This window comes from Mus pahari, chromosome X (assembly GCF_900095145.1).
Source record: "Mus pahari chromosome X, PAHARI_EIJ_v1.1, whole genome shotgun sequence".
Lineage (NCBI taxonomy): Eukaryota > Metazoa > Chordata > Mammalia > Rodentia > Muridae > Mus > Mus pahari.
In genome coordinates, this window is record NC_034613.1 from 71,471,519 (window position 1) to 71,491,235 (window position 19,717).

At 34.3% G+C, this 19,717-nt stretch overlaps 1 protein-coding gene across 8 annotated transcripts in view; it reads left to right on the top strand.

The window, feature by feature from the left end:
• The window catches only part of Dmd (dystrophin), a 2,621,826-nt gene that overhangs the window by 1,188,534 nt on the left and 1,413,575 nt on the right, over positions 1 to 19,717 (top strand). For all 8 annotated transcript variants that reach the window (XM_029534042.1, XM_029534043.1, XM_029534037.1 and 5 more), the window contains exons 10-11: positions 15,340 to 15,528; positions 16,293 to 16,474. In XM_029534042.1, coding sequence (XP_029389902.1) covers positions 15,340 to 15,528; positions 16,293 to 16,474 — 371 coding nt within the window. The remainder of the gene's footprint in view (positions 1 to 15,339; positions 15,529 to 16,292; positions 16,475 to 19,717) is intronic.

Sequence of the window (19,717 nt, forward strand, 5' to 3'; positions counted from 1 at the left end):
CTTCTTCTTCTTCTTCTTCTTCTTCTTCTTCTTCTTCTTCTTCTTCTTCTTCTTCTTCTTCTTCTTCTCATAACCATTATATTTCTAGATTCACCACGAGGCAACTTTTGTGTGGGAAATATTACAGGAAAAGATTTGACTATGCCCCTATATTTTGGACGTACAAAGATCAAGTTTACATTTGTGCATTATATACAGCTTATGGTATATTCAATTAACAAACACTTTGATGCCTAGCAATTGGTTGTACTTACTCTTCTATACCTCACAAAGCCTAGGAGTAAGGTTTTGAAATGTTATTTGTACTTTATTTGGGTTCTTATTAATTCTGTATGATGAAAGCTATTTAGAACAACAGAAGAAGCATTTATGTCCTTCATCTCACAATCTCAGTTTTTCAAAGATTTTCGAATATGTATTTCCTCTGACTAATGCAATATAAAAGTAAATTTTTATATCAGAATTTGTTTTTTATCAGAACCACAAGTTACAGAATATTTAGATAGGATGGATTTTATTTACTGAAGCAGCTAGTAATATACAGAGGTGAGAATCAAGCTCATTGTTATGACTTCTAAGACAGCTGTGATGTGTCTAATCCCCATATCCCTGAACCTGAAAACAAAATGACTTATTCTTTGCTTATCATCATTAAGTCTGTACATGTGTTGATACCTAAAAGTATCTAGAAAGAAAGAAATCCTCATCTTTGCTTCTTATCTTTGTCTTAAAAGTAATAACTGTCAACCTTAGGGTGCATGCCTAAAACTAAAATAATATATAAATATTTTGCATTAGTAAATTAAGAAGCAGTTCAGCATTGCAAATGGTAATAGTAAAAATAAAGAACATAACATATTGTAGAGATGCATCTGCATAACTGAAGAAATCTGTACTGCAAAAGTGATAATTGCGACCAATAGTAAAATTGACTCATAATATCAAAGGTGGAGAACAAAAAACACATACTTAACTGATTCTTTCAGAACAGTAAACTTGAAGTTAATTATAGCAGAATTTTTTTCTTCAGTTTTTTAGATGGTAGGTATTTATAAAGTATGGAGTTGAAACACAATATGTAATACTAGACAGTTAAAAATAATAATTATATATTCATAAGCCATAAAAATACAAAAGACATACCCATCATAAAATTTTATGTGCATGTCCTCATTCTTGGTTTTCATATTGATACAGTTCATACTTCTAGAACTTCAGCTGTCCCTCAGAATTTGTTCAGGTTAACTCTATCTATCTATCTATCTATCTATCTATCTATCTATCTATCTATCTATAACATAACCATTCATGTCTAACAAATTAATATGGAACTTCTCCCTTCTTGCAGGTCTCCTCCCTCAACTCTGACTGCTCCTTTTCATCATTTCTGCCACATTTCCTTTTCTGTCTCTTAGCTCTTACTTTCAGAATTTTGTCATTTGTTTTTGGCAAACCTCAAAATATAATGGTCTTTTCTTATAAAAATGTTCTTTGCTAAACCTAGACTCCACATTTATAGAAGCTCTCCCTATGTTCAGGTTCTTCATGAAAGAATTCAGTCAATTTTGCATCACAAATACCTAGTCAAATATGTATACGTTCTTTTCATGTAGATATGTAGTTTACAATTCCCAAATCATATTACAACTATTTACAAAGTATTTATAACACAGTGAGCATTAATAACTATAAAGGTTATTTGAACTGTACAAGAAGACATGGATAGGTTATATGTGAATACTATGCCATTTTATAATGGAACCAATCCTATGGGTATTGAGGGATGACTGTAGCTTTTTAATTTATTCCATTCAAACATTTACTTCCTCTCCCTTCACCTTGGCTCTTTATTTCTATAATCCATATAGCATCTTACAGCTGCACGAGAAAACTCTCTGTGATTATCACTCCTCTCACACTAAATGGCAAGTTATAGAATCTGAATGATACATTGAAGGAAGTAGTCTCAACAAAGTCATATATTTCAATTCCATTTCACTCCTATTTGCTACAGCAGGGTACAGAGATACTGAACATGCATTTGCTATGTGTGTTTAACTGTGTAAATACAAAATGATAAGTACTTGTATATTTTTTTCCTGTTTTGGAGAGACTGAACACAACTATTCTCACGAATCATTAGTACCTGGGACATGGTTGAAAATTTTCTAGGCAAAGATTTGAATATATACATTTGGCCAACAGCATCGGTCCTTTTTGACCTCTGTATTGAACTGACACAAAAAATTTCTTCAGTCAGTAAAAGGTTATGTTTTCACAAACATTTATATTCATAAAAACATTCATATTTCACAAACATTTTATTTATATAAGTATTTGCAAAATGAAGGAATATATAAGCATTTAATAATTCAAATTATAAGCAAGCATTCATAAAATAAAGAAGAGAAAGGCAAAGCATCTTAAAGTGACTTTTAAAAACTGAAGGGTTCTCTGAAGAAAGAAGTTGAAGATCTCAGAAGATGGAAAGATCTCCCATGTTCATGGATCAGCAAGATTAATATAGTAAAAATAGCCATCTTGCTGAAAGCAAAGCACAGATTCAATGCAATCCCCATTAAAAATCCAACTCAATTCTTCATAGATTTAGAAAGGGCAATTTCCAAATTCATCTGGAATAACAAAAAAAAAACAGAATAGGAAAAATTATTCTCAACAATAAAAGAACCTCTGGTGAAATCACCATCCCTGACCTCAAGCTTCACTACAGAGCAATAGTGATTAAAAAAAAAAATAACTGCATGGAATTGGTACAGAGACAGGCAGGGAGATCAGTGGAATAGAACTGAAGACCCAGAAATGAATCCACACACCTACGGTCACTTAATCTTTGACAAAGGCAGTAAAACCATACAGTGGGAAAAAAGACAGCATTTTCAGCAAATGGTGCTAGATCAACTGGCAGTTAGCATGCAGAAGAATGTGAATCAATCCATTCTTATCTCCTTGTATAAAACTCAAGTCCAAGTGGATCAAGGACCTACACATAAAACCAGAGACACTGAAACTTATAGATGAGAAATTGGGGAAGAACCTCAAACATATGGGAACAGGGGAAACATTCCTGAACAGAACACCAAAGTCTAGTGTTATAAGATCAAGAATCGACAAATGGGACCTCATAGAATAGCAAAGCTTCTGTCAGACAAAAGACACTGTCAATAAGACAAAAAGGCAACCAACAGATTGGGAAAAAAAAATTTAACATCCTACATCCAATAGAGAACTAATATCCAATATATATAAAGAACTCAATAAGTTAGACTCCAGAAAATCAAATAACCTTATTAAAAATGGGTACAGAGCTAAAAGAAATCTCAACTGAGGAATACCGAAGCGCTGAGAAGCACCTAAAAAATGTTCAACATCCTTAGTCATCAGGGAAATGCAAATCAAAACAACCCTGAGATTTCACCTCACACCAGTCAGAATGGCTAAGACCAAAACCTCAGGTGACAGCAGATACTGGCAAGGATGTGGAAAAAGAGGAACCACTCCTCCAATGCTGGTAGGATTGCAAGCTGGTACAGCCACTCTGGAAATCAGTCTGGCAGTTCCTCAGAGAACTGGACATAGTTACTCTACCTGAGGATCCAGCAATACCACTCCTGGGTATATACCCAGAAGATGCTCCAACATGTAATAAGGACAAATATTCCACTATGTTCATAGCAAACTTATTTATAATATCCAGAAGCTGGAAAGAATCCAGATGTCTCTCAACAGAGGAGTGGATACAGAAAATGTGGTACATTTACACAATTGAGCACTACTCAGGTATTAAAAACAATGAATTTATGAAATTCTTAGACAAATGGATGGATCTGGAGGATATCATCCTGCGTGAGGTAACCCAATCACAAAATAACACACATGATATGCACTTACTGGTAAGGGGATATTAGCCCAGAAGCTCGGAATAACCAAGATACAATTGTCAAAATACATGAAACTCAAGAAGAAGGAAGACCAAAGTGTGGGAAACTTTGATCCTTCTTAGAAGGGGGAACAGTGTACCCATGTGTGGAGCAGAGACTGAAGGAAAGGCCATTCAGAGACTGTCCCACCTAGAGATCATCCCATATACAATTACCAAATGCAGGCACTCTTGTGGATGCCAAAATGTACATACTGACAGAAGCCTGTTATAGCTGTCTTCAGAGAAGCTCCACCAGTACCTGAAAAATACAGAGGTGGATCCTTGCAGCCTACCATTGGACTTAGAACAGGGTCCCCAATGAAGGAGCTAGAGAAGAAGTGGTTAACAGCCCCACAGGAGGTACAACAATATAAACTAACCAGTACTCCCAGAGCTCCTAGGGACTAAATCACCAATCAAAGAGTACACATGGTGGGACTCATGACAACTGCATATGTACCAGAGGATAGCCTAGTTGGTCATCAATGGGAGGAGAGTCCTTTGGTCCTTTGAAGGCTCTATGCCCCAGTGTAGGGTATGGGTGGGTTGGTGAGCAGGGTGAGGGGTAAGGGATAGAGGGGTTTTGGAGGGGAAACTAGGAAAGGGGACAACATTTGAAATATAAATGATGTAAATATTGAATAAAAATTTTTAAAAATTTAAAAAATACTGAAGGGTTAGTATTAGGAGGATTATAATTATGAAGATTATTTGTAGTAAAATATATCAATTGATGAGTTAAATGATATTTCTTGTTCAAAAATATTCACATGACTTTTGCCTTTTTAATTTTATAACCAGTTTATGAAAAGGATACATTAATTTCCCATTTGGCATCCTCATGTTAATAGAATAATACAACTTGTATAAAAATTTCACTTTGATAATAAGTGAACCAATTCAAAATGTCTTCATTTTACTGATAATTACATAAATGTCATTAATGATAATGCTTTTTGACTGAGAGTAATTAACTAGATTTGGTAAAGTAAACAATTGAGCATTTTATTTGAAATCAGAACATTTGACACTAAAGATGCTATGAGTAAATTTTTAAATGATTGTTAATTATTTAAACATTTATGAAGTTGATGAAGAACATTAAAGTGTATTATGTTCTGTATTATTTTGGATGCTACTGGTTTCAACCATACACAAGGCACAAAAATAATTTATTAGATCAACGAATAATAAGTTCAGTGTTTACTCAAGGGTATAACAGTTTTAGTAGGGCATAAGGAAAGGACTTCTTTGATGTTAATCTCTAATTGCCATCGTGATAAAGACTATCTTCTCTCAGCAGGTGTGACTTTTTGGTTTCTTCTCCAGACAGACACAGAAACCATACATTTCACAGGTAGCAAGTCAAGATCTGTTTTATCCCTCTTATTGAGTTTCTTAGATATCATTTCTTTCCTGAGTATATCACTGTAGTAATATAGACTGTGCAGGACTGAGGATTGCTCAAAGGCTATCTCATTTTATGAACTAAGTCTAAAGTCAATCCTATCAAAAGCCCCTAGATATCATACCATGTCTCAGTGGTAGAAGCATTATGGACAGTGTAGCTTTGGTATCTACTATAGTTCTCTTTGAATAGCCATTTTTGTAAATCATTGTCTATAGTTTGCATTTACTTTCCAAATAACAGTTACCTCTAAAACTAGCATAAACTGTTATTTAGTGAAGATTTTCAGTTCCTAAGTTGATAGTTATGTGAGTTACTCCTGTACAACCTTAGAAAAATGCTTTATGATACAATGAATTTTTTTTATTTTATTAGATATTTTCTTTATTTACATTACAAATGCTATCCCAAAAGTTCCCTATACCACCCCTGCCCTGCTCCCATACCCACCCACTCCTACTTCTTGGCCCTGGCATTACCCTGTACTGGGGCATATAAAGTTTGCAAGACCTAGCGGCCTCTCTTCCCAATGAATGAGTGTTACATAAATAAAAAATGATTAATTTCCATTACCTAAAAAAACAAGTAGAAAGCGAACTGGAAATACGGAATTTAAAAGTAAAGCTTACTTACTTAAAAGTAAAGATTAAAGCAGCAAACCTAATATTTTAAATTTTGCTAGTGTTCAAATGCTATCCCGAAACTTCCATTTCTTAGAGATGGCAATCCTTTAACATTCATTTATATAATTTACAAAAAGTTCCAATTAAAGGCCCCCAATGGAGGAGCTAGAGAAAGTACCCAAAGAGCTGAAGGGGTCTGCAACCCTAGAGGTGGAACAACAATATGAACTAACCAGTGCCCCCAGAGCTCATGTCTGTAGCTGCATATGTAGCAGAAAATGGCCTAGTCAGCCATCATTGGGAAGAAAGGACCCTAGGTCTTGCAAACTTTATATGCCCCAGTACAGGGGAATGCCAGGGCCAAGAAGTGGGAATGGGTGGGTAGGGGAGCAGGGCATAGGGGAGGGTATAGGGAAATTTCAGGATAGCATTTGAAATGTAAATAAAGAAAATATCTAATAAAAAATTTACAAAATAATGAAAATTTAAGAAGCTGATAAATTGAGATTTTTTAGAACTATAGATACATGAATTAGCAAAGCATAGGAGTAAGGAGACATCTAAGTTCAACAAAATGATTTCCTCATTTTTTTGAATACATTTTATTGGCTTATGAACTCTAGTAAAAATTAGTATTTTAATCTAAAATTAAATGTATCATGTTTGAAACTTCCAAATCATCTCTGTTTACAAAAAAATCTTCACATTATGACAAGCTGTTTTCACTCAAGTGCTCTTTCACACAACCCGAATGAAGTGAAATGTGCAACAAACAAACCAAAAAGACATGAAAATATGAATGGCACATATTGGGTAGAAGAAGGTGTTTGGTGGGAAGAAGAAGGTAATGGGAAAGCGTAGTAAGTGGACTACAAAGTACAGTATATATGTACATGTATGCAGTGTATGCTTTATATAAATATGCATATTGAAAGTGTGAGAGAGTATATAAAATATTTATAAATGAAAGAAATGCATTCATTTCTAAAACTAAAAATTTAGGTTCCAAATTAATCATAAAGTAGTCTTCTAAAATGACTAATTTTTGAAAATGATAACATTCATGACATAGTTATGTAGGGAGGGTCAATTTTAAAAATAACTTAACTTGGTGAACCCTAAATGTGCATATAAGATTGTAATTTTTAATACTGAAATTTTTGTCAATAGAATGAAATTGAGTTTGATAGAAATTGTTTCAAGTCTTACAGTTGAGAGATGTTTATTAACTAAAACAGTTCCCTGGAAACACTTAGTCCAAGGGACAAAGAGAAATGTTTTGAGAGTTATTTAACCATGAGTATAATTGATATTGTGATATTGATGATTTCTATCTTCCTACTTATTGCTGAGTATATGTCCTTGAATGGATTTTAGAGAAGAACTGTCATCCACATAGGTTTTTCTTTGAAATCCATTGTTAAGATGAAACTTTGAAAACTTAAATAAGCCTAGGGAATGTTCAGTATACACATTATTCTCCCTTTCACCCACACAAATCCTTGCCATTTATGAGGACACATTTATCTTAGCATTATAATGTTTTTGGCCTTGACAGAATCTTTTCAAATTACTATAGTGTTCAATACTGTGATTGCAGTAGAGGCTATAGTTTTGTAGCCATTTTTTAAATCATATCAAGCAAATAATTTTTGATACTGTGATGAAAACTTAGCAAAAATTTACATTGGTTTATTTGATAATCAGCATTTACAGCTTTTATTGATAAACATTATTTTGCTTATGTTCTTTAAATTTAATGTAGATAAATGTTTTCTAAATGTATAAACACACATATATGTACTCATATAATATATTGTACATACACACATACACAATTATTTCATTCAGATCTTTGGACATGTACTGTATAATTTGAGGCAGGTGCATTAGAGAAGATTTTTAAAAACATTTATAATGCTTATCACCAACAAATCTTCCCAGCTTACAAACTATGTTGAAAGTCTTGCTGAAGGCCACAAATTTAGTAGAAAGCAGATCAAAATGAAATTTAGTCATTTTAGGTTCTAATTCTAGGATTTAAAACATTTTAGCTTCTGATGTATCTTTTGAAGTTAGTTTTAATTAACAGTGATACTTTTAAATTTTATGTAAGGATGTGGTGTGTTGATGTTAAACAGTGATAGCAAAGTCTACCTAAAATTTATTTATATTATTTCTCCAGTCCTCTCCAAGGTATTCTTGTTGTTTTAAGTCTTCAAAATATCATTCTCTACTCTGCATCCAAAGTGATTATCATAAATATAAGAGTAATAACTATTTTTCACATTAACAATATCAGGTTTGGGTCCTATTTATGGAGCACATTTTAAATCCAATTAAAATGTATCTGGTTACTCATATAATATTTGTACAAGTATTGTACCATGGGCATATCATGAAGGCAGGCCATTATTATAACTCCCAGGGCATTTTAGCTGTGTGATATTCATGATTACTTTCCTCCTCTAGTAGCATGTATAACCCCTTCTAGCACTGGTCACAGTAGCCAGTATGTATGAAGCTGTCAGTTGAGTACCAGATAAATTTCTACATGTTTTATGAACTGAGCATGGGGTCCCCAATAGTGGAGTTAGAGAAAGGACTGAGGGAGTTGAAGGGGTTTGCAACCCCATAGGAAGAACAATACCCACCAAACAGAGTCCCCAGAACTCCCAGGGACTAAGCCATCAACAAAATAGTACACATGGCTCCAGCTGCATATGAATGGCCTTGGGATCAATGGGAGGAGTGGTCCATGGTCCTATGAAGGCTCATAGATCTCCCAGTGTAGGGGAATCAAGGGCAGGGAGGTGGGAGTGTGTGGGTAGGTGAAGAAACACCCTCATAGAAGCAGGGGGAGGGAGAATGTGATAGGGTGTTTCGAGGAGGGAGGAAAACCAGGCAAGTGGATAACATTTGAAATGTAAATAAAGAAAATATCCAATAAAAAGATAATTTATTGACAAAAATATGACAAATACATATTAAGGATGTATTTAGGGATTGTGTTGGTTTAATAAAAAGGCTGTGGTAGGCTCCTCCCCGAAAATCTTTGACTTTAGTAAACCTGGGTAGTTGGCTTGGTTTTTAGAACCAGACATAAATCCAAATAGAGAGCAACTGGTTACTGGCAAGATATGCATATCACTGCTACAATCTTAAGGTAATTTTACTATGCTGGTTGTTGTTATGGTTCATTTGTATCATTGGTAGAACTGTGGAGTGCTCCCCTCCTTTGGAAACTTACATGGGGCATGTTAGTACCATAAAAGCTGATCCTCAAGAAGGAGGCATTCAGGTTAATCCCAGCTCTGTGGCATCAGGACTCTGCCTCTGAGATACATTGTGTCTTTAGCAATGAGAGCTTACCTTTCACCTCTGAGGTGCAAAACAAGGGCAACAGCAATAGCACTTAGTACTTTAGGTGTCTGTAAGACAACCCTGACTAGCTCTGAAAAGAACACTTCTACCACATAAGGTTTTCATACTAAGCCTTAGTTGATCATTAATTTTAGCTGCTTCTCCCTATCTTCTTTCCTTCCTTTGTTTTCTATCATGTCTTCAGTACCCAAGATTCCTTCTCTAATCTGTTCTTGAGACTTGCCTCTGATTTTCAACTTCAAGTTCCTAATTTTTTCATTTCCAATTTCCCTCCTTTTAAATTTCCTTTATTGATTCAATTTTTACTTTAAGGTCTTCATTTCCTTCCACTGATTTTGGTATTATATATTTCTTTTAAGCATTTGTTCATTTTTTTCTTTAAGGACTTCTATCATAATCATAAAGGCTATTTAAAGTCTTTGTCTTGTGCTTCAGCTATATTGCCCAACTTAGGACCTACTCTGTAGTGGAGGCATATTGACCTGAATGATAATGATGGTATCGTTGCACTAATATCTAAGTTTCTGGGGTTGTGAAGATTGTAATTCTTTGTTGTGACATCTGACCTTGCCTTTTTTTTGGTGGGTTTTTTTGGATCCATGGGTTTCAGGAGTGAAAGGTTTGTTGCCTTCTATGTTTCTTATGAGAGTATGTTGGCACTGTGTGGCATGATAGGAAATTCTACTGGGTTCCTGGTAGGTGTAGCCGTTGGGGGTTCCAGGTAAAATGTGTTCCTAGGTATATGGAGCTAACACTTAAAGATAGGTATGGGCTGGAAGCTTGAGGGGGTCCACAAATGGGAGAAAATCTGTCCATGCCACTATGACTTGCTTACTTTTTGGGGAACGGGGAAAACCATGAGGAGAGGCCACAATAGTCATTCTCCTATAGAACTAGGGATGAGGTAGTATGTTGCATTTGTAGGCAAGGAGCATAAATGAAAATTTGAAGCTTGCTAACCCTGCTTTGTTGGCCTACCTACTTCTCTGTCAAACTAGGCTAAAAGGGTTCACAGGGAATGCTTGTTGGTATTAGCAAGTTGGAGGAAAATTGGAGGAAAAAGATCTATGTGTTCCACAGGAGATGGGAGTCAGTAAGGAAGGCAAGGCTATAGCAACTAGTCTGTTATGTAGCTCGTGTTTATGAAACAGGGATTTGATTTAGTATGTAGGGGAAAGAGGTGAAGATGTGTAGTTATCTGGTTCCTTGGCTTGCAATACTGGAATGTTCCCATTAATGCATGCTGATGTTGCAGAGTATAATAAAGGCATGAATAGGAGGAAGGAAGATTGGAGGAGCATGCGTACATGATCCTGTATATGTGTGTGTAGAGGAGAAGGGAAGAATGCAGTAGGTATTCTACTACACTGCTGAGGATAAGGCTGGACTTGGAGGACAGGAGTGAAAGGTGAATATCTATAGTTATCCTGTCTTCTTTCCTGGTTTGAGTCTCTTAAGCATTTTTTTTTTAATCTCATGAAGTTCACAGAATCAATTAACACTTTCCTTATCAAAACATGCTCCTAATGTAATAAGGAGGAACTTGGTCTTTGAAGGTACAAACTTCCCATATAGACTCACAACAATAAACACTATGTGTAAGTTGATGCCTCTCAAATTTTTATGTCAGCTCAGAACTGCCTACTCAACTCAAAATTTTGGTATAGTTAGATTCATACTCAAGAAAATCTTAACTAACATGTTAATAGCTTCTTATGCTATGGCTTTCTGTTTTAATTCAAACCATCTACACATTGACATTATGTTTTGGTTTACTATATCCAGAGAATGATATTATCTTGATATGTAAAATTTTGATGTATAAATAATGTTTTAATTTTTATTATTTGATAAAGTAACTCAAATTTATTAAAAAAAACAACAACAAACAAACAAGAATCTCAAAACTGACCAGATTAATACCAGACTCTCCTTTAGTGGTACTTTATATTTCAAAAAGTTGTAAGTATGTGTTTCTACATGCCTTAGAGATTAAGACCACAGAGCAAAATTCAATTTTTTCATGTTTTATACCCTATTTGTTCTCAAAAACTACTCACAGCCTCTCTTAGCTAAACAAAGACAGCTTTACTTTTCGTTTATGAAATCTTACATTTTTGCTTATAAAAATGTTACAGGTTGCAGTTTTCATATTTGAAGATATATAACTTATAATAAATAGATATAACATACCTAATTATTACAGTTTCTTATTTCCATTCAAGACAAAGATTATGTATTTCTATAATTCTTTCCTCAAATATATTGAAAACTCCAAAATTAAAACAAGCACACAAACAAAATAACAACAAATCCCTATCTGGTTGTCTGCATTTTTGGTTATAACTCATCTTATGCTCTGCCAAATGCAAATTAGTTAAGCTAAAATATCATCAGGAAAGGTAGTTTTCAGTTTATTTTCTTCACATGAAAAAATGATAAATATACTGACAGGCAGGGGGTACCATATATGTACAATTCAGTCTTACTTATAAAGATGTCTCGTGTGACAAAAAAATAAATAATTTTCAGTCATGTTTGATGTAAGCCTCTAGTGAATTAAATCCATATTTTAAAAAAAATAAAGTGAGAATAAGTCAATCTTATACATTTTTTATTCATTTCATTTTGTTTAGTTTTTCTAGCACTTTCAAGTGCTTCCTTAGATATGCAGCTTACAAGGAGGCAATTTATTTCTTTGGAATTTTAGCAGCCCTTCTTTACTTGCCTTAAGTTCCTTGTTTATGTGCTAATGAGCTGTGAAAAGGCCAACTAGAAGATTAATAAGACCTTCAGATAATCCATACTCTGATAAACTGTCCCCATGATAATTGGCACTTGATACTTCTTCTATGACTAAGGAAAAAATAAGCAAAGTTGGCCAAGTGCATGGAAAACACGAGTTAATAAAATTATAAAAGAAGTTTACAGGGCAATTGCAATCCTTTCACACAAATGTCATTTGTACGCCTTCAGGCTTAGGCACAATTTGATTATCAGGAAAAGTTTTATAGGTCAGATGGTGTTGTGTCCTAGCATTTCTAAATCACAACATTCTAAATATACTGGTTACTATTTCTCTTCTGTCTAAATTTCATTTCCTTTTCTGTATTTGCTTTTGCACCAACCAGACCAAACATACATCTCTCTATAACTCCCTATGGAAACAGAAACAGGAATCCTGTGTATTTCCATTTTTATTTTTCAAAGTAGACCACATTACTTAAAGTAAGCTAAGTAGCGTGTTTTAAATTTTGACATATATTTGAGGTATGATTATCAAGAAAAATTCTAGTGATATTATTGGTATATGATTTGTACCTTCACCATTTTATATACCAATTAAAATTTTAATTTATGAGTAAATTTAAGATTATTATGCTAAAAGAGCTCACTCATAATATCATTTTTTAAAAAATCCTCATATAAACTAGATTCTAAATGCTAAAGCGCTACATTAAGTCCTTTATCTAATAAATTAAAAGCAAAACTGTTCACAGATGGGTATGTGGATTAGAGAATATGGATGAATCAGTGAATACTATCAACCATTGTGGGACTTTGAGAAAATCACCACGTCACACAATTATGGCACATTATTATATTTTGTTTTAAGAATATTATTTCATAAAACTAGCAATCTCTGAGAAATAAATTTTCCTTTTGAGTTTATAAAAATATTGCTTATTAAACAAATTAATTTAAAGGCTTCCTTGTGAGAGATACTGGTTCTGTACCCATCTCTGTTTTTATTAGCTCTATGAACTCAGGCATGAATCTAACCTCTATCAAACAGGCTTATATAATGTGGAATGTAGGCAATTATTGATGCTTATGTTGTGATGTTAAACTAGATGATTTAGTGTCATGCATATACATCTTACCAATAATAAACATTTGAGGCATTTTATCTCTACTCTGGCTGTAAATTGTATAGATATGTGAGCATGAAAAAGAACATCACAGAGTGGAGCATAGTCTATAGAGCAATGACCAAGAGTGTACACAAATAACTCATTAATGTCTTATAATATTTATTCATATTAGTAATTGAGAGAGTTTATCAACTTAAATTTTCAACAGTATATGTTTCACACAAATGAGAACAAACTAAATATTTCATTATGATCAAATACAATATTTGTATATAGTGTTCTGTGTCATTTGATTTTACATAAAATATTTCGATGTCTAGTTGATTAAAATACAATCAAAAGCAACTTATGAAAGACTGTTTTGCCTCACAGTTTCTATTACAATGGGAATGCAGGGCTTCAGGAGCAAAAATTTAGAGTTTACATTTTAACTGTATACTGGAAGCAGAGAGAACAAACTAGAAGTGGAACAAGACTATAATCTCCTAAAAGCCTTCCTGCAGTGCCATAACATCCCCAAACCAACAACAACAATCAAGGACTGAGTTTTCAAATATGTGCTCAGTATATGAGTGTATGGCAAAAATTTTCTAATCAGTCCACAATAGTGAATAATAATAATATTTCAGTGTAAATGCAAGAGCTGTGTAATTTTAAATCTCTTATCTATTGATAGGCACTTAGGCTGACTATGTTTAAGCCATCATGAAATAACCTATAATATACATGGTGGCACCAAGATCTCTTCTGCACTATGATTTCATGTTTTCAGAACATTTCATGAGTCTATAGTACTTTATATTATGAAATAGATATTCTCAATATGATTGGGCAGTAACAGGCCTCTCCCTTGTGTTTTGGCAGCATCCTTGACTTATCCATTTCGCTTCCTGCAATTAATGGGTTTATAAATTGTATTATCTTAAATTACTGAATGTTAAAGTGTGTTTTTCAACAAAGTGGAAGTACTGTGGAAACATTTTTTTTTATCCTCAAAGAATAGAACTACCTATCTCATATCAAAGAAGGTTAAAAAAAAAGAGTTTTTTTTTTTTTTTAATTTTAAAAATATCAATCATTGCAAATATGTTCCATTTTGGAAAATATATTTGAGTGCTGTCTCTTCTCTCTAATATTTCCAGAAGTAGTAAATTTAATCTTGTCTTTCAAGGCAAAGATTAAAGTTTATTTTGGGGGTGGGGGGAGACTGGGTTTCTCTATGTAGCTCTGGCTGTCCTGGAACTCACTCTATAGACCAGGCTGGCCTCGAACTCACAAATCCACCTACCTCTGCCTCCCAAGTGCTGGGATTAAAGGCGTGCACCACCACTGCCTGGCATGTTTAAGGTTTATGAGGTCACTTTGTGATAAACTTCTCCCAGCCACTTCACAGATTACTAGATTCTCTCTTTAAAGTTATGAGTACTTAAAACCACTTTTCTTTTCTTAGCTTTAGTGTCCTAACAGATAGTCAAAGAAAACTGTTTGACATCTTGCATAATATCAGTCTAATTCAATTTGATAGAGCATATTTTTCTTATAATACTCCATATTTAAATTGTTCTCTTATACATTAAATACTTGGTAAAAGTGGTCTACTGTTGGGATCTTCAGATATGTCTTCAAGGATTTTTAAAAATTACTTTCACACACCCTTATACATAAGAACCTGATAATTTTTAAAGACATTACAAAAGTGTGCATATATAATTCTAGTAATTTACAAGTACACACATACCATATATATATATATATATATATATATATATATATATATATATATATATGAGAAAATAACTCATGAATGCCATTTCACAGCATTTAAAATTCAACAAAAAGATGATGCACTGCAACACTCTTTCATGTGATAGAGACAACCTTTAACAAAATGTTAACTTGGTGTCTATTTCAACAGTCATTTGGGAATTTGTGTGTGTGTCATGATGAGGAAGTTAAAATACAGGCTCACTATTTTATGTATTTACTTTTCATGATAATATAAGTAGATGTTTCTCATATTTTAAATATTACATTCCATCTCTCATTTAATGTACTGAAATAGTTTCAAAGCCACTAATTGTATAACACCAAATTTATTTTATTGTTTAGCATTTGGAAGCTCCCAGAGACAAGTCACTTGGAAGTTCATTGATGGAGACTGAAGTAAATCTGGATAGTTACCAAACTGCTTTAGAAGAAGTACTCTCATGGCTTCTTTCTGCAGAGGATACTTTGAGAGCACAAGGAGAGATTTCAAATGATGTTGAAGAAGTGAAAGAACAATTTCATGCTCATGAGGTAAAAGAAAACACTGACTTCTGAAGCTAAAGCAAATGATTTACAAGGATGAGTCACTTTTGTCAGTTATTGTGAAACAAAAAGTAAGACAAGTGCAAATATGTTTGTTTGTGGGTTAATTTTGAGATGTTAACAAATGACATTTTTACAAACGATATTTGTAGTTCTGATATTTGGAGAACAAGTTTCTGAGGTATTGCTAGTGGCTTTGCGATGATTCTGAGAAGAACAAAAAGTACAACATTTTTCTTTGTGTCAGGGAAAAACTGATCCCTCATTCTGAAGTACATTCCAGAGCACCTAAATATCACCATGCATAACAGCTCTAAGGTACACCATGAGTACTTGTATGTAACACCTTGAAGGATCCTCAGTGAGAGAGATTTCCTCAGATTATACATTTGCTCAGATTATTCTTCTTTCCGTCCCCTACTTGAGATAGATCTTTTATGTATCTCTGGAAGACTCTGTAACCCAGGCTGACCCTGTGTTAGACTGTGATAATAAGCATGTGTTGCTATATCCTGCTTATATAGCCTTTCTGCAGGTCTTCCACCTCGCATATTCTACCTCACAAACTTCGAAGATGATTTTCTCTAATTCATGTTTAAAATGATGCATAATTCCATGTTATAAGAACTAAGATATGCTTAATAAGAATATGTATTTAAATCAAACAAAGGTTTAGAATTGCAACTAATAAAATTCAAACTCCCAATGATTTCCTCAATTGTTGACTACAATCATTAATTTCTTCTTGTCAGGGGTTCATGATGGATCTGACATCTCATCAAGGACTTGTTGGTAATGTTCTACAGTTAGGAAGTCAACTAGTAGGAAAAGGGAAATTATCCGAAGATGAAGAAACTGAAGTGCAAGAACAAATGAATCTCCTAAATTCAAGATGGGAATGTCTCAGGGTAGCTAGCATGGAAAAACAAAGCAAGTAAGTTTTGTATGTATGTGTGTGTGTGCACACACATGCTCCTGTGTGTGTGTGTGTGTGTGTGTGTGTGTGTGTGTGTGTGTGTGTGTGTGTCTATGTCTGTGTATCTGTGCGTGCATGAGCACACATTCAACATAGTAAAATACATACTAGGCAAGTACTTTACTATTGAGCAAAATCTCTGCATTTTTGTGACAGAATAGATCTGAGTAAATTTCCCAATCTATCCTTGGACTTGTAATGAAGCCCAAATTGATCTTGAAATTACGGTCTTCAGCTTTAAACTCGAAAGTAGCTAGGGTTTTAAGTGGGAACCTCTATTCACAGTTTTAGTAAGACATTCCTGAAATTTTAGTCAATTAGTAAAAGAAAGAAAGAAAGAAAGAAAGAAAGAAAGAAAGAAAGAAAGAAAGAAAGAAAGAAAGAAAGAAAGAAAGAAAAAGAAAGAGAAAAAGGAAAGAACATAACTGCTCACAGATATGGTGGAGGGGAACGTTTATTGTGGATAAAGGGTTGAGCTTTGCCAGAAGCAAAGACAGTTGGGAAAGTTTAGATATGATGAAACTGAGTTCTGAGGAAAGGGTAGGGGAAGGGAGGGAAGGGAACGAGGTACAGAAGTCAGGAGACCCAGTGGTACAAGAAAGCAGGTAACCAAAAATGTCTGGATTCTATATAGAGAAGAGCAGCTCAGCCCTGTGGGTTAGAGAGTTCAGGAGAAGGACCTTGTAAAATGTAGCAACTGAGGGATGCAGGGATAACCTGGTGAACAGAGTCTAATTTGACATATTTAGATAGGTACCTCAGGCATTTGTCCCAGATTTGAAAGCTAAGAATTAGAAAGCCAGGACACGGGGTGATGATGAGCAACAGATTGCCATTCCATCATTGAAAAATGTATTTCTATGTGGTTATTTATGTTTATTTTATGTATATTAGTGTTTGTATGACTTTATGTGCACAGGGTATTTATTTGATGTTTGTGGAAGGCAGTAGGGGGTGACAGAACCACTAGAACTAGTAGAGAACTGGAGTTACATATGGCCATGGCTGCTATGGGAGCCCTGGAAACTGAGCCCTAGCTGTCCATGAGAGTACCAGCAATTACTTTTAAACATTGAGCCATTAGGAACTTCAGCTTGTGTCTCTAGTTGCATATGTAGGAGGGGATGACCTAGTCGTCCGTCAATGGGAGGAGAGGCCCTTGGACTTGCGAAGATCATATGTCCCAATACAGGGGAATGCCAGGGCCAGGAAGCAGGAGTGGGTGGGTTGGGGAGCAGGGAGGATGGAGTGTATAGGGGACTTTCAGAGAGGAAACTCAGAAAGGGGATAGCATTTGAAATGTAAATGAAGAAAATATCTAATAAAAAAAGAAAAAAAGGAACTTCAAGCTTTCAAGGAACAACTTAAGAAACAGACCTGTTTCAGGTTCCTTGTTATTGTTTTGATATAATTTGATACTTTTAATATAGATTCTCAACTTAAGGCATAAACTTTTTCTGGAATGTTACGGAATTTTTTCATGTCAGTTACATGACTCTTTACACTATAGCAACTTAAGTAGAAATGGTAGGTGGGGAGTTTTTTATCTACAGATCTAAGCTTCTGAGAATTGTCAAAATTTTGTCCCAACTAATATTGTATGACTTTCTATGAAAGTTAGATTGTTAATGTAGCACTCATAGAAACATAGGAAATGTCATGTGCATAAAATCCTTCATAGTAATGGATGACCAAAATAAGTGGTCAAATTATTGCTTGTCTCTATCAATATACTCACGGGGAAGTTTCTCTATAGTATATGAAAATACTTACTCAAAGACAATGTGGCTATTAATCAGTTTAAGAATTTATATTGACTTATTGAAAGAAAGAGATTTTGAGACATTTCTGAAAATGGCCTGTTTCTCACCAAGGTAACAAACAGATTTCCTCATTCTGGATGTTTTGTTCTGTTTTATAATGTTAGGTGTGTGTATCCATGTGGAGCCTAGCAAGACAAGATAGACTTATTTTTAAATGAAAAGAAATGAAGTGCCAACTGTGGATTTGAATATATTAAGCTAAAGAAATTATGAAAGTGCCTTAAGTTTACTTAGCTATTATTTATGAAGATTTAAAGCTTTAAAATAGGACCAAGAAACTCATTAGATATGCTGAGAAGATTGTTGTGCCAGTACTAAATTATAGTGCGGCAACAAGAAGAGAGAGAACACATTTTTAAGCTCACATTTTTTGAAAGCAATGTAAGGCATAAATTATAAAAGAGGATTTTCACAACTATATCTATATTCCACATCAGAATATACTAGTATGTATACATTAACATGATTTCCCTGTTATTATCATTGTAATTATTTTAACTATCCCTAGAAGTGAAAATTATAGTGTCTTATTTTAATTTTTAAGCCAGCTTTCCATAAATCTCTATAGGAAAAATATTTTGATTCCACATATTTGTCATCATAAATCAGAAGACACAGAGCTGTCACATGTTAGTCAGATGTCCACAGTTTTTAGGGTAGGGATTCTATTTGCAACTTTACCATAGTAATCTCAAAATTGATTCCCTTAAAACAAAAACAAAAACAAAAGCAAAAACAAAACCTCTCCTATTTACTACAGACCCAATGACTTCACATATTTTTCTTTTATGCACTCTTTCTTCATTTCTCTTTTTTGCAAGTGGAAAAATAATGTGATATATATTATTCACAATTAATTGATGAATTTGAGACTGACTTGCAAAAATTGTAAATTCAACCTCAAATAAAAATTCCATGTACTTTATTTTTTAAAATTTACTTTTTAATATTTTTACACTCCAGATTTTATCTCCTCTACCCTGTCCACCCTCTAATTGTTACATATCCCATACATCTTCCCACCCTGTCTCCATGTGGATGTCCCCACCCCCTACCACTCCCACTCCACCTGACCTCTAAACTCCCTGGGGCCTCCAGTTTCTTGAGGGTTAGGTACATCACCTCTGATTGAACACAGATCTAGCAGTCCTCTGCTGTATATGTGTTGGGTGCCTCATATCAGCTGGTGTGTGCTGCTTGATTGGTGTTCCAGTGTTTGAGAGATATCAGGGGTCCAGATTAATTGAGACTACAGGTCCTCCTACAGAATCACCCTTCTCCTCAGCTTCTTTCAGCCTTTCCTAATTCAACAACCATGGTCAGCTGCTTCTGCGCATTGATTGGGTACAAATATCTGCACCTAACTCTTTCAGCTGCT